Here is a 15,908-nt window from a genome sequence, read left to right as displayed (position 1 = left end):
CCTCGTGGGAATGTACCTCGATTGTACCCGAACTATTTCCTCTTTAAAAGCAACCCATTGTTCCATTGCAGTTTTGCCTGCCAATCTTTGATTCCAGTTTACCCAGGCCAGATCCGTTCTAATCTTACTGAAATTGGCCTTCCCCCAGTTAAACATTTTTACTCCAGATTGCTCCCTAACCTTTTCCCTAGCTAATCTAACCCTTATGATACTATAATCACTGTTCTCTAAATGTTCCCCCACTGACACTTGCTCCACTTGACCTACGTCATTCTCCAGAACCAGATCCAGCAATGCCTCCTCTCTCGTCGGGCTGGAAACATACTGATCAAGAGAAGTCCTGAACACACTTCAAAAATTCTTCCCCTTCTCTGCCCTTTACACTATGATGATCCCAGTCTATATTAGGATAGCTGAAGTCCCCTACTCTATAGTTCTTGCACCTCTCAATAATTTCTCTGCAAATTTGCTTCTTCATATATTTCCTACTATTTGGTGGCCTATAGAATACACCTAGTAGTTTAATGGCACCTCTATTATTTCTTAACTCTAGCCATATAGACTATGTCCTTGACTCCTCCAGGACATCCTCCCACTACAGCAGTGTAACATTTACCTTAACCAATACTGCCACACCACCTCCTATCTTTCCTTCCCTATCTTTAATAAACACCTCATAACCAGGAATATTTAATACCCAATCCCTCCCTTTTTTGAGCCAGATCTCAGTTAATGCCACGACATCATATTCCCAACTGGCTATTTGTACCTGTAGCTCACTTACTTTGTTTACTACGCTTTGTGCGTTCACATACATACACTGTAAACCCATCTTAGACCATTCTGTATTCTCTCTTAGTTGGACCCCCACCTAATATCTTACTATTTCTTACTTTAGTGTGCTCTGCCTCTCCCAATCCTTTGAGCACTTTATTTCCCCTTTCTAATGTTACATCCTGTCACACGTGCAAGGGTTATTTAAATGCCATGCCCGCAACTTTTAACTTCATGCCCACGAACTTTCCCAGTGTCAGCAGGTGTGCGCAGATCAGGAATACAATAACTGTACTGCTGAGCTGTGGGAGCAAGCAGGGCACTCAGCCTCCACTCAACCAAAGAAACAGCCTTCTGTGGCAGCTTGCTCCAGTAGCCATATTATTTTCCACCGCTGGCACTGTGTCTCCAGTGCCACAGAGGAGAAAAAAAAACACATGCTCAGCTGGTACTCTGCAGCTGAAGACACCACTGCCATCTCACTGATATTATTTACATGCAACGTCCACAATATTTCATTTCCAATACAACTTTGACACCCATGGCCCCACACTCCAGCATGACTCAGCACCTTTAACAGAGTAAAAAAGGGCAGAAAATGTCATGAGGTGAGAGTGAAAGAAACATTATTCAGAGTTTGCTATGTCCTTTTTGTCAACCAGTCTAACATTAAATGTATGTTAAGCATAGCTAGAAACAAGAGCAAACTTTAGCAGAGAAAGGCTGATTTCAAATATATTTTCTTTCATTTCACGGACAAGTATGCATATGTTATTTCTATTACAGTTATTTTATCATAAAGTAATAAAATAAGACATCTTGAGATTTAATTTTCTTGGGTTCAAGCCAGATCAGAACATTTCCCAATCCAATTTTCTATTTTCCTGCCAGCAAGCACTGCTTGCCTCTATCTTCCCACGATGGAGTGATTGTGTCCAAATATGTTTCCCAGGTCATTTCAGTGCATTGATCTAATGCTTCCAATCTCTCACTACTCACTGTAGTTAACCATTGAGGGCATCACAACTCTAATAGCACATGTCCCAAACTGAATCAAATCTCCAGCCAAATTCTAATACTACCCCTGCAATCCTTCAACAGCTGGAAATGTCGATGTTTGTATCAGCCTGGAATATCAAGCACCAGATTTTGTCAATAGTGATCAAATAACTGTTTTTCTTGTTGCCTACAACTCCCCAGTCCCCAGACACATTGCTTCTGCACATGTGGATTGGTGGACGTGAAGATATCAACACTCAGTGAAGATGTCATCATGTTGACAGGGTTGTGAACCCAAGCCTTTGTTTTACAAACAAAATTCCAGACCGCACAGATCCTTTAAATATCTTGGGTACGGCCCCCTCGATAGCTGGGGTCAAGTATAACTTGCTGAAGTCGGCATTAATAGGGCGGTAACAGTCTCAAAATAGAGTTGGTAGGCTTACCGCTCAGTTAATGCTGACGCTCTGCCCACTGACACTTTTACAGGGGCCTACCACTGGGCGGCTGAAGTGCCTGCCTGTTTCAGATGTTAGGCCCTTTTTAATATGCAAATTGGGGTCCCATGATGTACATCAGACCCCCATTGCAATTTTAGAACAGGACTGGACAGAGCCTGCACTGTATGCCCTCCAGCCAGTTTCACTGACGATGCTGCCAAAGAGCCCGTGTAAACGTAAGTGTTTATTTATTTCCATAGAACCAGAAGAGCTACTCCAGGCCCACAAAAATAATCTGGCCACTGCCAGCCTGGGCTTCACCACAACCCGCTCCGCACTTACCTTGCTACCAGCCCAGCAGCCTCTGTGCTGCCTGATACTGGGGCAGCTCAAATCCAACAAGCTGTTTCGGGACAGCCATTTGGAGCAGGCAGCTAACCGATGCTATTTAAATGAGGCTTGGGCCTCTTTGCAGGCGGGCTGCCAGCTTTTTGCCAATTAAAACATCGACCCTGCTCAGTGGTAAATGTCTGATGTACAACTAAACCATAAAGACCAGCGAGGGCCCAGAACAATCATTTCTGATGGTGATGGAAGGCTCAATACAATTGGTTTTAGTATCCCTGAGCTAAAAAGAAAACATTCAGGAATCCCACTCCTGATCACTATTCACTGACCCTACTCTGCAGGTATCATGAACACAGAATTGTGTTTGCCTGTGACATGCTCCCCCTGCAACAGCCCGCATCCCCGCAACCACCCTCCCCCACCCCCCCACGCCCCACACTATTGTTCAGTTCTCTGACAACATTCACTGTCTTGAGAACGAACATTTCTACAAAATACGGCTGGGCCTTAGAATCATATTGCAACAAGACTCAGCATTTCAGGAAAGCAGGAAAAAAGAGAGGAGACAATTAGGAAAAAATAAGTGTGAATGTGTAACCTCAACCCTTTCAGTGCCGAGTATGGTGGCCCCTCTTACACCATGGCTGTAGAATGTTGTGACTATCTTATTAAATAGAAGAGTATGGGAAGAACCTATGACCTCGGTGGGCATGTGAAATGGGCGCTATCGGATCGGCCACCCGTTATACACCCACGCGAAGTTACAAGTCCTGGAGTATAAATGATGCTCACTTAACGATTCTAAATTATAGGTCAGAGAAAACTCTAGCTGTTGTTGCTGACTTTCTCTCAGCTGTTAAGCAAAAGATTTGTGTTCAGCTGATCTGGATCCCTGATGCTAGTCTCCTGGACCTTTCTGCACCAAAGAGGTCATCCTCTCCATTTATCCTTTTTTAGGGCAACTCTTATTTTCTCTGTTCTTTTAGTTCCTTCCCCCAACACCATATGCCAGCTACTGCTTCCTGCCTGAGGGTATGGCCTGACAGCCTGCTCCCATCTACCTGTCAATGTTACTCTATACATGCCCCCCCCCCACCAGCACTCCTCTCCCAGGAGTGCACGAGACCAGCCAAGGATGATAGAGAGGCGAGCCAATCTAACGGTTGACACTAGGAACTCGCCACATAGTGGATTTCCAGAGCAAACCCCGCCAGATTTACAGAGACGTCTCAACATGATTTCTTTGCTCTGATGCCGCAGGCATCACACTATACAGCGCAAGTACTATCTGATCACTGATCGATCCTTGGGTCCCTCCTTTCCACTATTTATATGCTAGCCATTGGCAACATCATCCAGATTGAAGCAGGTAACACTAAGCTCTATCTGTCTGCCTCATCCATGGATCCAAGAGCTGTTGCTATATTCTTCAACTGCCTGACCATCAAAACTTAAATGCACCAAAATTTACTCTCACTGAATGTCGATGAAACTGCAGCCAACTTTTAGACTCCTTCCAGCACCATTGGTCTTGACTCAATTTACCTTCTGGCTAAGCTATGATGTAGGAAGCTATGTCCTACTCAGCTTCCATTAGTGTTCCATTAATAAAACTGGATTTTTCACTGCCATCCCTGCCACTACCTCTCCCTCCACCACTGAAACTCAAGTCCATGCCTTCATCACCTCAAAGCTCAACTTTTCCGATCCTCCCCGAGCCAGGTTCCCTCCACAAGCTTTGACTCATTTAAAATGCCTCATCCCATGTGCTCATCTGCGCAATAATCCACATTCCCGTTATTCCAGCTTTTTCCAAGCTTCATTAGCTCCCCATGCTCAAATCTCGCCCTCACCTTCAAATCTCATTACGGCTTCCCCCCCATCCTACCTTAGTGATTTTTCCAATTTTAAGGGTCCAAAGGTATCCTCCACCGCTTTAACACTGGGCTTCTCCTTGTCCCCCACTTCTTCTGCCCAATCATTGATGGCCACTCATTAGTCATTGTACTCCTGCTCTATGGAATGCCATACAGAGCTATCTCCACTTTCTCACCTCCCTCCTTGCTTTCCAAAGCCTTGGCAAAGCACTTATCTCTGACTATCATCATCATAAGCAGTCCCTCGGGGTCACGGATGACTTACTTCCACACTAAAAATGAGTACTCAGGTGACTGATGAACTCATATTAAACGGTGGAAGATGCCTGTGCATGAATTATTTTACCATGGGGTGGTCGTTGCACACCAGCCACCACACGGGCTTGGCAGAGCAAGGTCTTGGTCCAATGGCAAGAGGATCCAAGACAATTGGAGACCAGGCTCCGCCGCATGTGTCAACACATGCACACAAACTCAAACATACTCCAACTGTCCTCCTTCCTTCCTCCTTCCCACAGGACCTTTCTTTACATGGAATTCATAGTCTGCAATGTGAGCTTCATGACCTCTCATCCTCGCTATGGGCCCATGCTGCGCCTTCCCTTGGTCTTGTCCATGCTGCTCCACCTCTGGGCTCCGACCTCTCCGCTCCTCCGTGCCTCATCCGTCCTCTCCGTCTCCGACCTCGCCAGTCCCGACCTCCGGACCTCACCGGTCCCGACCTCCGGACCTCACCCAATCCGACCTCCGCTCCATGCCGCTTCCAACCTCCGCTCCTCGCCGCTTCTGAGCTCCTTTGACTATGCCCTTTGTTCCACTCCACTTAGCCCTCTTTGACCATATCCTTGCTCTCCCTCATCCCAGCATTTCTTTGACCATGTCTTTGGTCCCTCCACTTCCTCCTTAATGTAAAGCACTTAAGAGATATTTTTCTGCATGTGAGGAATGCTACAGGAATGCAAGATGTTGTTGACCCACAAAGTAAAGTTAACAGCAGAATCAAAGACACAAAAAAATGTGGCTCTACAATTTTGCTGTAAATTTTAGTTATATGAGCACAAGGAGCTGGTCTCTGTGTTTAAGCTCCAAGTGGGATTCTGTATGAAAGCACTGCCCAGCAACGTCATGCAGATCTACCACTGAGTCCAAAAATAAAAGCGGGAGAGAATGACTTCAGAATGCTACTCTCGCAGAATTGGATAAAGTACTGTCTGAAAATGTTAAAAAACCTCTAAAGAAAATCAGGTAACTGAACCAAACTGTCTAAATCCGCTTCTTCTGAGATATTTTTACCCCAGCATTCAGCTCTGAGATATATGATTCTGATCTAATGCCCTCTTTATATTTTATTCGGCACTGAGATAGATTAATGTTCTCTCTATATTACATAACTGCTTTCTGAATTGGGTCTGCAATAATGCTTGAGTCTGTTGGTGCAATTAAATTTCTCCCTTTTATACTGCGAGGTGGATTCTCAAGCACCAGATATGTAACTGCACACATTCAAGCTTGCATGTGCCCAGTTGCCTGAGATCGCTGTTTATAGCCGCTGTGACTTTAATGTGACCTAAATGGCTTAAAGCAAGAACGCCCTTGGCCTGCATGGATATCTTGACACTCAGCCACAAATCTGGATGCCAGTGGCACTGAGTTCAGCTGTGGAGTTATGGCACATTGTTGGTGCAGGTTAGAGAGCGGCTCCCCACGATGGCAGCCTCTCACTTCAGCAGCAACGTTTACAAATTGCCACCAAGTGTGCTATTGTCTCATGTCTCAATGAAAATCCTCCTTTTATATAATCTCGGTGCTGTCAGAGGCAGCAGCAACATTCACAGTCCAGGCTTTCAACAGCAGCAGTGCTATAATGGTGGTGTGAGATCATAAAAGCACCTTTATATATGACCTATATTTTTCATGTTCATGTATTAGGAGAGTCAACTCAATGCATTGCAGTTCTCCTATCACATGAAGTTGGGTGCCGGTGGCACTTGGCTGAGTTGTGGTGTGGAGACTGGGTTGCAGTATCAGTGGAACACAGAAGATTGGCTCCCCAGAATTACTACCCTCAGACCAACTCTCTTAATCTGATAGCACATTTTTAGACTCAGCATTTCTTTGGGTCTACTAAATCATTCATTCTCTATGCATAAGACCATTCATACTATGGAATACAGCTGACAGAGGGAGACATGCACATCTCCTGTCAGCTACACTCCTATAATATAATATAAGGATCCATAGAAAGAAGTTCGTACAGTTTACACACTGTTTTATTTTCCTTTTTGAGGGTGGTCTGTGCTATCAAGGTTTGCATTTCAACAATGGAGAATGGAATGCTTTTTTCAATGTTAGTATTGGGCAACATTTACAATGAGTCTCTCTCTGATCTGCACCAACAATATGCCATAACTCCACAGCGGTCTTCCTTTTGGCTCTCTCTGAATAAGATTACAAGAACAACAACTTGCATTTATATAGTGTCTTTAACATAGAAAAGCATCATAGAATCGTAAACAGAACAAAAACCTTGTTAACCCATGACAAGGGATGGCTAAAAGCTTGTTCAAAGAGTTCAGTTTTAAGGAGAGTCTTAAAGGAAGCGAGGGAGGTAGAGAGGAAGGACATACCAGATTGTAGGATGTAGACAGCCGATGGCAAGGTCGCCAATGGTGGGGCAAAAGAAGTGGATGCACAAGAGGCCAGATTCAGAAGAATGCAGAATTTTTGGAGGGCTGTCGGGCTGGAATAGATTACAGAGACAAGGAGGGAGAGGCCATGAGGGATTTAAACCCGAGGATGAGAATTTTAAATTTGAGGCGTTAGGGAATCAGGAGCCAATTTAGGTCAGCTAACACAGGGTCTTGGTGTGGGATAGGATAGGGGTAGAAGAGTTTTGGATGAGCTGATGTTTATGGATGGTGGAGGAAGAGAGGCCAGCCTAGAAAGCATTGGTATAAGATTAAATTCAGAACAAATGTGAATTTGTAGCTGTGTTATGAGAGCGCTTTTCATTTAAACGGCACACTTTTGGAGTCACGCCCCAGTTTACTCCAATAATCTTATTATCCATTTTCCTTTTGAATTTTCTTGCTAATTTGTGTTCCTCCCTCCTCTTCTGAAAGCAGTGACCCATTGCTAGAGTACACCCAAGTGGTCATTATTCAGTAGAAAGCAGGAGCGTTTTTGAAATGCTTCATCCAGGTATGTATCGGAGTTGCTGCCATGGCCATGCAGTCAGTACATCAGCAGAATTCACTCTGTGGTAATGTATGTACTATTAAAATGAATGCAACGTATCTGGGCCATAATTTCCCCTTTGCACAGGGCCAGTTAGTGCTGCTGGCCGGCGCTAATGGAGTGCTAATGAGTTAGCGCGCTGGCACGGCGGTCACATCGACCTGTGCGGAATTACTCCCGCGGCTCCGCCAGCGCAACGTGATTGCGCACGACCCACAATTAGCGAATAGGCACACCAACCCCTATTGCCCCACGCCAACCCCTTTGCCCCTCTCGAGGGGAAATTGCACCGCGAGACGCGAGGTCGGCGAGGGGCGATGCCAATGACAGCTTCTCGCAGCTGTGGTGGCTGTGGCGCCCCGGCTGCCCTTAAAGGGGAGGTATGGCAGCCACAATCTTTTTTTCTGTCGGCCGACAATGGCGGCGCTGGTGTGGTCGGGCCACCAACATGCAGCCCAGCAACCCTCTTGGTTGCCAAGTCGCTGGCCCAGCCAACACCCTCCCTGGTAACCCAGTGGATGCCATTAAAGAGGCTGCAGAGTTTGCAGCGGCCCTCCCCTTTAAAAAGGGGAGAGACGTTGTGAGGTATCATGTGCTGAGCGTGGCACTGAGCATCGTGCCCTGCGAACGTCAGGGGAACACTCCGTTACCGCAAGCAAAATATTTTTTAACAAAGAGCCCAAATCAGTGCAAAAAAAACATTTTCCGTGAAATGCCCGCCCCAAACCTAGCACGGGGAATTTCAGCTCCAATGCCTTTGTCACAGCATGTCTATGTCATTTTATCCTGCTTGAATCAGACACAGCCATCTGCTGCAAGCACATTTTGACAGCTCAGAGGGTATATACACTGCTTGGAGTAGAAGGGGTGTGGAATTCATTTTTCTCAGCTGGGATATCCGTTCAAGCATCATTGTGACCATGGGCTCAGAAGAGGAAATATCAGCCAGGGTTTCAACTTCTATCCAAATGAGCAAAAACAGAGAACGCTGAAAATTAGCAGAAATTCAATCAGGTCTGTGGAGCTTGTCTGTTCTGTTGACAGATGCCTACTGACCTGCTGCGAGTTCCACGCATTTTCTGCTTTAATTTCGTGTTTTCCAGCATTTACTGTTTTTTTCCTTTTGATTTCTTGTACATAAACATTAGACGAGGTCAGGTTTGGAACTGGTTGCCCATCACTCCCTCCCCTCTACCCACACAGTCAATTAGTTTATCAACATGCACTGCTGAGGTTCACACATTAAGAATGGTCACTTGGGCGAGGCAATGTAAGGCAGCTGGAGCCTATGGAAGTATTATCCATCAAATCCCAGTGCTTGTAGGAGAGGACGGGATAATTTATAGGGGAAAAAAATCATCGAGCCAACTTATCGCCACACTGGGCTACCTCTATCAGTGTGACTTCAATCCAGAGCTTGTATGTTTGTTAAAAAATATACTGATATCTCCATGCACTTCTGGTGTGGCCCATCAAACAGCAATTAATACAATTCAATCAATCCAGCTTCTGTTGCTACTTCCCTTTTTTGTCTATTTGAGTCAATTACTGACAATGTGCAATTCACAAATAATCCTTATCTTGTACTCTGCAGATCCACCACCAAATACTGCATGCGCAATCTTTTACCCAGTGCAAGGAGCAGATACATGTGTGCAAAAGCCAAACTTCTGTTAACAATTATCTCTTGCTATACTCACTTTTAAGCAACAGTTCACATGTAGTCCTAAGCAACTCCAAATGAGCCTGACGAACAATGCATGCTAAGGAGAGGTCAGGAGGAAAAGTATTGCAAAATAATCCTAATGATCAGAGATTGTTAGTGCTTCCATTTTCCATGTCAAATTAAGCTCGGCCTATAATTGATACCTGGTACTTTGCAAATTAGAAGCAGATGGCAAAGCAGTTGCACACTGCTGGAAACCATTTTTTGATAGCTGTAGTTAACAGCCTTAGTCGTCCCTCCTTTACACAATAATATAAAAGATGAAATGGGCAACTGTGAAATTAATTCAAATGCATATTTAAATTCAGATACAGCACTTTTTAAAATCTGCACCATCTCCATTAAGTCATTATTTGTACTCTCATAGCCCTGAAACATGTTAGTTAAAGTGGATGTATTTGTTTGCTGTGTGCTATTTTTTGTTCAATTTTCTCCCCTGCGCTCACGCAGACTCTCACTTTTCCGGAGCTATCGTTCCAGGGTACTCAGCATCCTCAGATGCCTTGTTCAAGTTGTCATTCTTCACAGATGACTCTGGACAGCGCAGCAACCAATTTGGTCATGAGAGGCATCGCAGCTGATTCCAATCCTTTCCCGACCTGCTGTCCAATCATTTTCCAGCAAGGGTCACTGGATAGTGATCAGGAACAGAAACCTGGGCTATTTCCTCTTCGCAGCCCACAGGAGGTGAAGCTAACTGTAACACTCCAAGTGCTGCCCTGGGTGAGATCAGCTAACTCGGAGCAGACCAAGGATCAAACCTCGGGCTTTCTGCTGTGCATGACTTAGTATCACAAGGTGTAATAAGTAGCCACAGAGCCCAGGCTGCTATTTTTGTTAGATGTATATAATTTTTCAATGGAATCTTGTAATCTCAAGCATATGTGTGTTCTGTGTAGCCACTGGCAATACTGTGTAACTGACACAACACCCATTCATGGTATCCTGGTGTTACACCTTTGTCTTGTCTAAATAAAGAAACTTAAAGTTCATTAAAATTCCTTTGTACATAAGCTGGGATAAACAACAATGAATAAAAAGTTGAATTAAAACAAAGTTGAATATAACAGCAAGAATACTATCACGTATACTATCTGAATCTTGTTAGAAGATGTGATTGGATAAAATTTTCCTGCGAGTGGACTTGTCTATATTTTTACGAAACACCTAGAACTGGATGGGTCGGTCAAAGGGAATTCTCATTTCTAATTTGAAATTGAAATCATCTCATTTCCCATCTTGTCTTCCTTTGACACGAACCTGAACTGTTGTCAAAAACTACAAAACAATGCATGGGATCTGTTCATTCTCAGTTACTTATTAAACCTCATGTAAATTAACTGCATTAAGATTAGCTGATAACAATTACACTCAAACAGTTATTGCATGGTTTCTGTTGCCTTAGAATAAATATGGAGTACAGTGTAGAGACGTATGTAACAAACTGTAAACCTAACAAACAACAAGGTGGCCTGTTGGAACTGCTCTGCTTTTCTCTGTGATCAAATATAATTTTTTTAACATTGGGCACATATGACCCTATAATAAAGTTACACAATTCATACCACTATTTTAGTGAACTGGAGTAATTTTTCAGGCAACTAATTTACATCATTATTACTGGGGAAAGAGTATTAAGTATAAGCAGCAACATCATCAGAAAATAATAGGAATTTACACAAATTGTTGTGAGTGACAGTAAAGCCTGTTGTATTCACAAGGAGAAAGTTAGCATCTAACTACACTTGGATGTAAAAGAGGACTGAATATGCACAAATGCAAAGAAGTCAGGACATGACGACATCCTACATACAGCAGGAATTTAGAAACACTGAAGCTATATACATTTTGAGCTTCAGTGTACAGCCATTCTGAAAGGTTAACATATGACGGCTTACTTTTTAAGTTCTGGACTGTACTATATGGATTCAAATGTTGTGAACAGTCAGAGCACTTAGATCTGGTTAAATTGACTTAATCATATTATGATACAATCTGCTCTAACATGTCTTATAGACTTCAAGCAAGTAATACAAGCACAGGATTTAGCTGATGTAACATTAAACCACCTCTGATTTAGACCACAACTGAAAAGCAGGCTTGTTAAAGATGCAGAATAAAATTCTAAACTACAAGAATAGGATTGAGAAAAATACATTCTCTCTTTTCAAAAGACAATGTAATTTTTTTTCTGCTTGCCAATTACCTGCCTTCCCTCCCTTCCTCTTCTGCACATGTTGATTCCTCACTGCACAAGAATTTCACAGACATCATCACTATTCGATTGAGTAAGGCATCACAGCCAACCCTAACCTGTCCTCATACAATGTCCACACATGTATACTTCCATCAACAGTTGCTGGATTTCAATCGGGAGTCTGCACTCTGACCAATCTTCTGATTGCTAGCTCAGAGGTACTGAAAAAAGTGCTGCACACTGACTGCACCATAGCTAACTCAGCATAGACCCTGGACTCAAACCTGGAGCCTTCTTGGTCTGTGTGGTTCAGCGACTCTTTGGATGAATTTGTTGGGCCTTCAAGGAAGCTTTAACAGATTGATGCAAACTGCCTGGTGACTCCACCCTGTTACTGTAATGCCATAACAATGGATATATGAGTGATTTATTTTAGGCTTTCTCCTGGTTGAGCCAGAAGTCATCCTCGACTTTTGCAGCCAAACTCTGGCTGAATTTGCGATATCACTTTCAGATAAACTGAAATGATTGGTTTTACCGGTAGGTCTGTAACATCTCCACTCTCCTCAGCATTAGCAAAACAACAAAACATGTCATATATAAAACATGTTGACTACTGTTCTGCCAATGTGTAGGGAGAAAGTATTAAAAGATTGAATGTGAAGTGACTGAAAATAACACTGAAACTGTAACTGACAGAAAATTGTGTTCCTTTTTACTGTCATCAGATCTATTTCTTGCACTTGATCGACACAACATCACAGGACTGGAAGGGAATATTTCTGTAACGCGCAGTATTGACATCTAGTGACAGGAAATCAATGACCGAAAATTGACTACAACTTGGTTTGACTTTTGGGTGACAAAAAGTTTAGCAATTAACAATGAGCTTTATGGGGATATTACATTCCTTAAACTCTGTCCTCAGTTTAGAGGGATGTAATATACTCTGGAAACATTCAATGACATGAAGCTGTTAAAGTGAAGGAGAACATGAAATAAAGGAAAACTACCTGTTGCAAAGTACATGATACAGACATTTTACCTGTGCCAAGACTCTATTTTCTTCATTATAAAGTAACATGATATACAGCAGACGACTGACAGTTTAAAGTCATTAGTCTGTGCTTCCAGTCTACAAATGTAATGAATGTAAATACTTAAATGTTATATCTACCTGTCAACTTTGGATCAGCTTTTTCCAATTGAGGAAACACCACTTTAAAACTAAATTCTACATAATCTAGAAATTCTAATTGTTTCAAACATACTCATGTTGCTTCAATACAAAAGTGCAAACTTAGATATTTGTCTATTAAATGTAGCTCTACGAATTCACCTACAATAAAACACACAATATAATGGGTATATGCATCATTCTCTGTTATCTACACCAATATAGACATACACCACGAGCGAACCAGGTCACATAGGAAGTAACTCTAACCGTGTCAACTGAGGTGGGTCCTCTGTGCCCACATGCACTAGTGCCCCCTGCATGAGGCGGCAGTGGGACATTACAGGTAAGTTTGCTCAAACACAACACAAACTGGAGATGAAAGACTCGCCTACCTGTTTGAACTGTTCCTCGTAGGTCCACTCCTGCTGCTGGGACTGAGCCTGTTGGGGAATCCCGACTGGAGAGTGAGATTGGCCGGGGAGGTGGTAGTGCTGCCCGAATCTGGAGAGCTGGACTGGGGTCCCTTTGAGAGTCTGTCCGGGGGCTGGCACCCCGGAAGCACGATGGATCTGACCGCCTTCCATGCCTTCTTCTTCCTCCTCTTCTTCTTCCTCCTCTTCCTCCTCCTCCTCCTCTTCGTCCCCTTCCTCGCCCAGCTCCTCCTCGTCCTCCCCGGGCTCCCGATCACGCTCCAGCTCGTCCTCTTCGGATTCGGACAGCCCCGACTGGACGCGGCGGCGGCGCTGCGCTGCGATCAGCGGCTGATGGGCCCCGCTCGATCCGAGCCCCGCATCCCCTAGCCCGGCCATGGCCGCGGCTCGGACCGCTGCCAGGGTGGCTGCTTGCTGGGCTGCTGCCAAGTGCTGGTGGACGGCCGCGGTCATGGCTTGGTGCTGCCGCTGCTGCTGCTGGCTCTGGGTGTCGCCGCCGGATCGGATCACATCTCTCTCCCTCTCTTTCCTCTGCCTCTCTTCCATCTCCAGCCTGGCCTGCTGTTGCCTCTGCAGGTTTTCCATCACCGCTTCCAGCTTCATGCCGTGGGGAGCCTGGTAGTGTGCACTTCCAGAAGGGATCAGGCTGAGTCCATTCGAGGCGGTTAAGCCTTGCTGCTTGCAAAATAGCACAAGTCAGAAAACAAAATCAAAAACAGAAACAACGAAAAAGTCATGCAAGACAACTTCAAACTTCACCCAGCCCGCTCGCACCCTGGTCACTTGTATTTAACACGAGCCCCCTGTTTTCTTAAAAAACTGCAACACACTCGAGAGGAAACTGACTGAACTTTATTGTATCCTTAACTTATCAGAATTGCAGAACGCGATTGCATTTATCTCGCAGATTGTGGATTAAAAGCCCGCACAAACTCAGAATTATTCCAAAAATGCATGCTTTCAAAATCCTCAAACATTCCGCATTTGATAAACCTTTTATCGAGCACTATATAAAAAAAAGGGTGGCATTCTTCCCCATCTCACTATTTTTTTAAATCACAGTTGTGGAAAAGATTGCATGTAAACGCCAGATTGCGCTCCAATCCAACCTGATTTTTAAAAAAATCACAACTCGCGGGCATCTGCTTAAGATTCGTTTTGGGTTGTGTATTGTTTATTCGAAAGTTTGTTGGGTTTTTTTTCATGCGAGGGGCTCCAAAAATCGCCGAATATTTGCTTGAAAACGAGCGATCACTGATCCTGTCTGTTAAATTGATATTTGTTGGCACGCACTCTGTAATGTAAACAATTACTTTCCGTAATAACTGAATTAAATTTTACCTGATCCTATTGTGCAACGCCCCATTAAATATTGTATTTAAAAACCGCGACTCCAGCATATTGCAGCCTGGCTAAAAAGACTTGCAGAACTTAACTCTCCAAGGACTACAGACAATCTCCTTTTCCAAGTATCCCACTAATATATTACAGGATATAGATCCTCATTTGTAAAGTCCTATCTACCCGTCCCAGAATCGGTTACACTATGACTTCGTCTCTCCCCGGCTACAGGAAGTGTCTCTTTTTTTTTTAAAAACTTACCAAACTGCTATATTTCCCTCGGTGATTTTCCTCCAATCACCAGAAATATCCTCAGCAAAGCTGTTCCCATTGTTTTATATAAAATGACTCGCACACAAACCTTTCCCCGTCTCCCCCACGCGACATTTACTGTTTCCCCCAGAAGTTTTATCAAAACCCCATCCACCTCCGCTTTTAAAAACGGATAAGGGTTGGATTAGTTGTATCCTCTCTAAAACTTGCTTTTAACATGTGCCCTGTTTTGTCAGTCATGTTTCGGGAGGGAAACGTGCACTTTCCCCCCCCCCTCCTTCATTCATTCACACCGCTGGCTGCCGATCGTCTGCACACTTTTGTGCTCAGCAATCTTTGATCACAAGTTTCATCCTTTTATCGCTGCTGACTTTTTTTTAATGTTTGAAGAATCTGAATTTACCTTTGCGAGAGAAAGAAAATCAACCCGGGGAACAAGTCGAACAGACGCCCGTCTTTTATCTGTCGGTCGGTTTTTGGTTCTTATTTCCCCAAAGTCCGGCTCCAGTTTTATATATATTTATATATATTGCAATCCAATCGCTTGTTCTTTTCCCAGATTAAACAATCTCCCCTTTCATTCTCTCTCTCTCTCTCTTTCTCTCCCCCTCTGTGACGGGTTGCAGATCCTGTCACGACTCCTGTTTAGTAACACTTTATCTCTGTAAAAATCGCTTTCCCCCCACCGCCAAACCTGATTAAAATATTTACAGAGAGAGAGAGCTGCCGCGTTACGCCTCCGGGCGATCTGAGACCAGAGAGAGGGGGAGAGAGAGATTTATACATGACATATAAATAACAATAAAAAAAATTACACCCTCACCAGTGCCGCTTTAGTCACTATACTCGCGTTGTCAACCATGATCTATATATATATATATATATATATTTGCTTCTTGCTATGTTTTACTTTCCTCGCTCGTTATCCACATGTGTAATCCCCTTCGGACTGTCCAGATTTCCCTTTTTGATTTCGGTATTTCCGATCCAATCCCTCTCGGGTCTATCTCCTTTTCTTTTACAGCATGTAACATGCATATAAACATATGTGTGTACGTATGTATATACACACGTATATTGCTGCC

At 43.8% G+C, this 15,908-nt stretch overlaps 1 protein-coding gene across 1 annotated transcript in view; it reads right to left on the bottom strand.

Annotated features, from left to right (window-relative positions):
* LOC139230593 (AT-rich interactive domain-containing protein 3A-like) overlaps positions 1-15,685 on the bottom strand; it is a 584,081-nt gene extending 568,396 nt beyond the window's left edge. The window contains exons 1-2 of the mRNA XM_070862418.1: positions 15,647-15,685; positions 13,171-13,887 (exon numbers count right to left, since the gene is read on the bottom strand). Coding sequence (XP_070718519.1) covers positions 13,171-13,887; positions 15,647-15,685 — 756 coding nt within the window. The remainder of the gene's footprint in view (positions 1-13,170; positions 13,888-15,646) is intronic.
* Between the last annotated feature and the right edge of the window lie 223 nt (positions 15,686-15,908).

Source organism: Pristiophorus japonicus, chromosome 2 (assembly GCF_044704955.1).
Source record: "Pristiophorus japonicus isolate sPriJap1 chromosome 2, sPriJap1.hap1, whole genome shotgun sequence".
Taxonomy (NCBI): domain Eukaryota; kingdom Metazoa; phylum Chordata; class Chondrichthyes; family Pristiophoridae; genus Pristiophorus; species Pristiophorus japonicus.
Note: the sequence above shows the minus strand (reverse complement) of the source record. Positions and strands in the feature narration are given on the sequence as shown.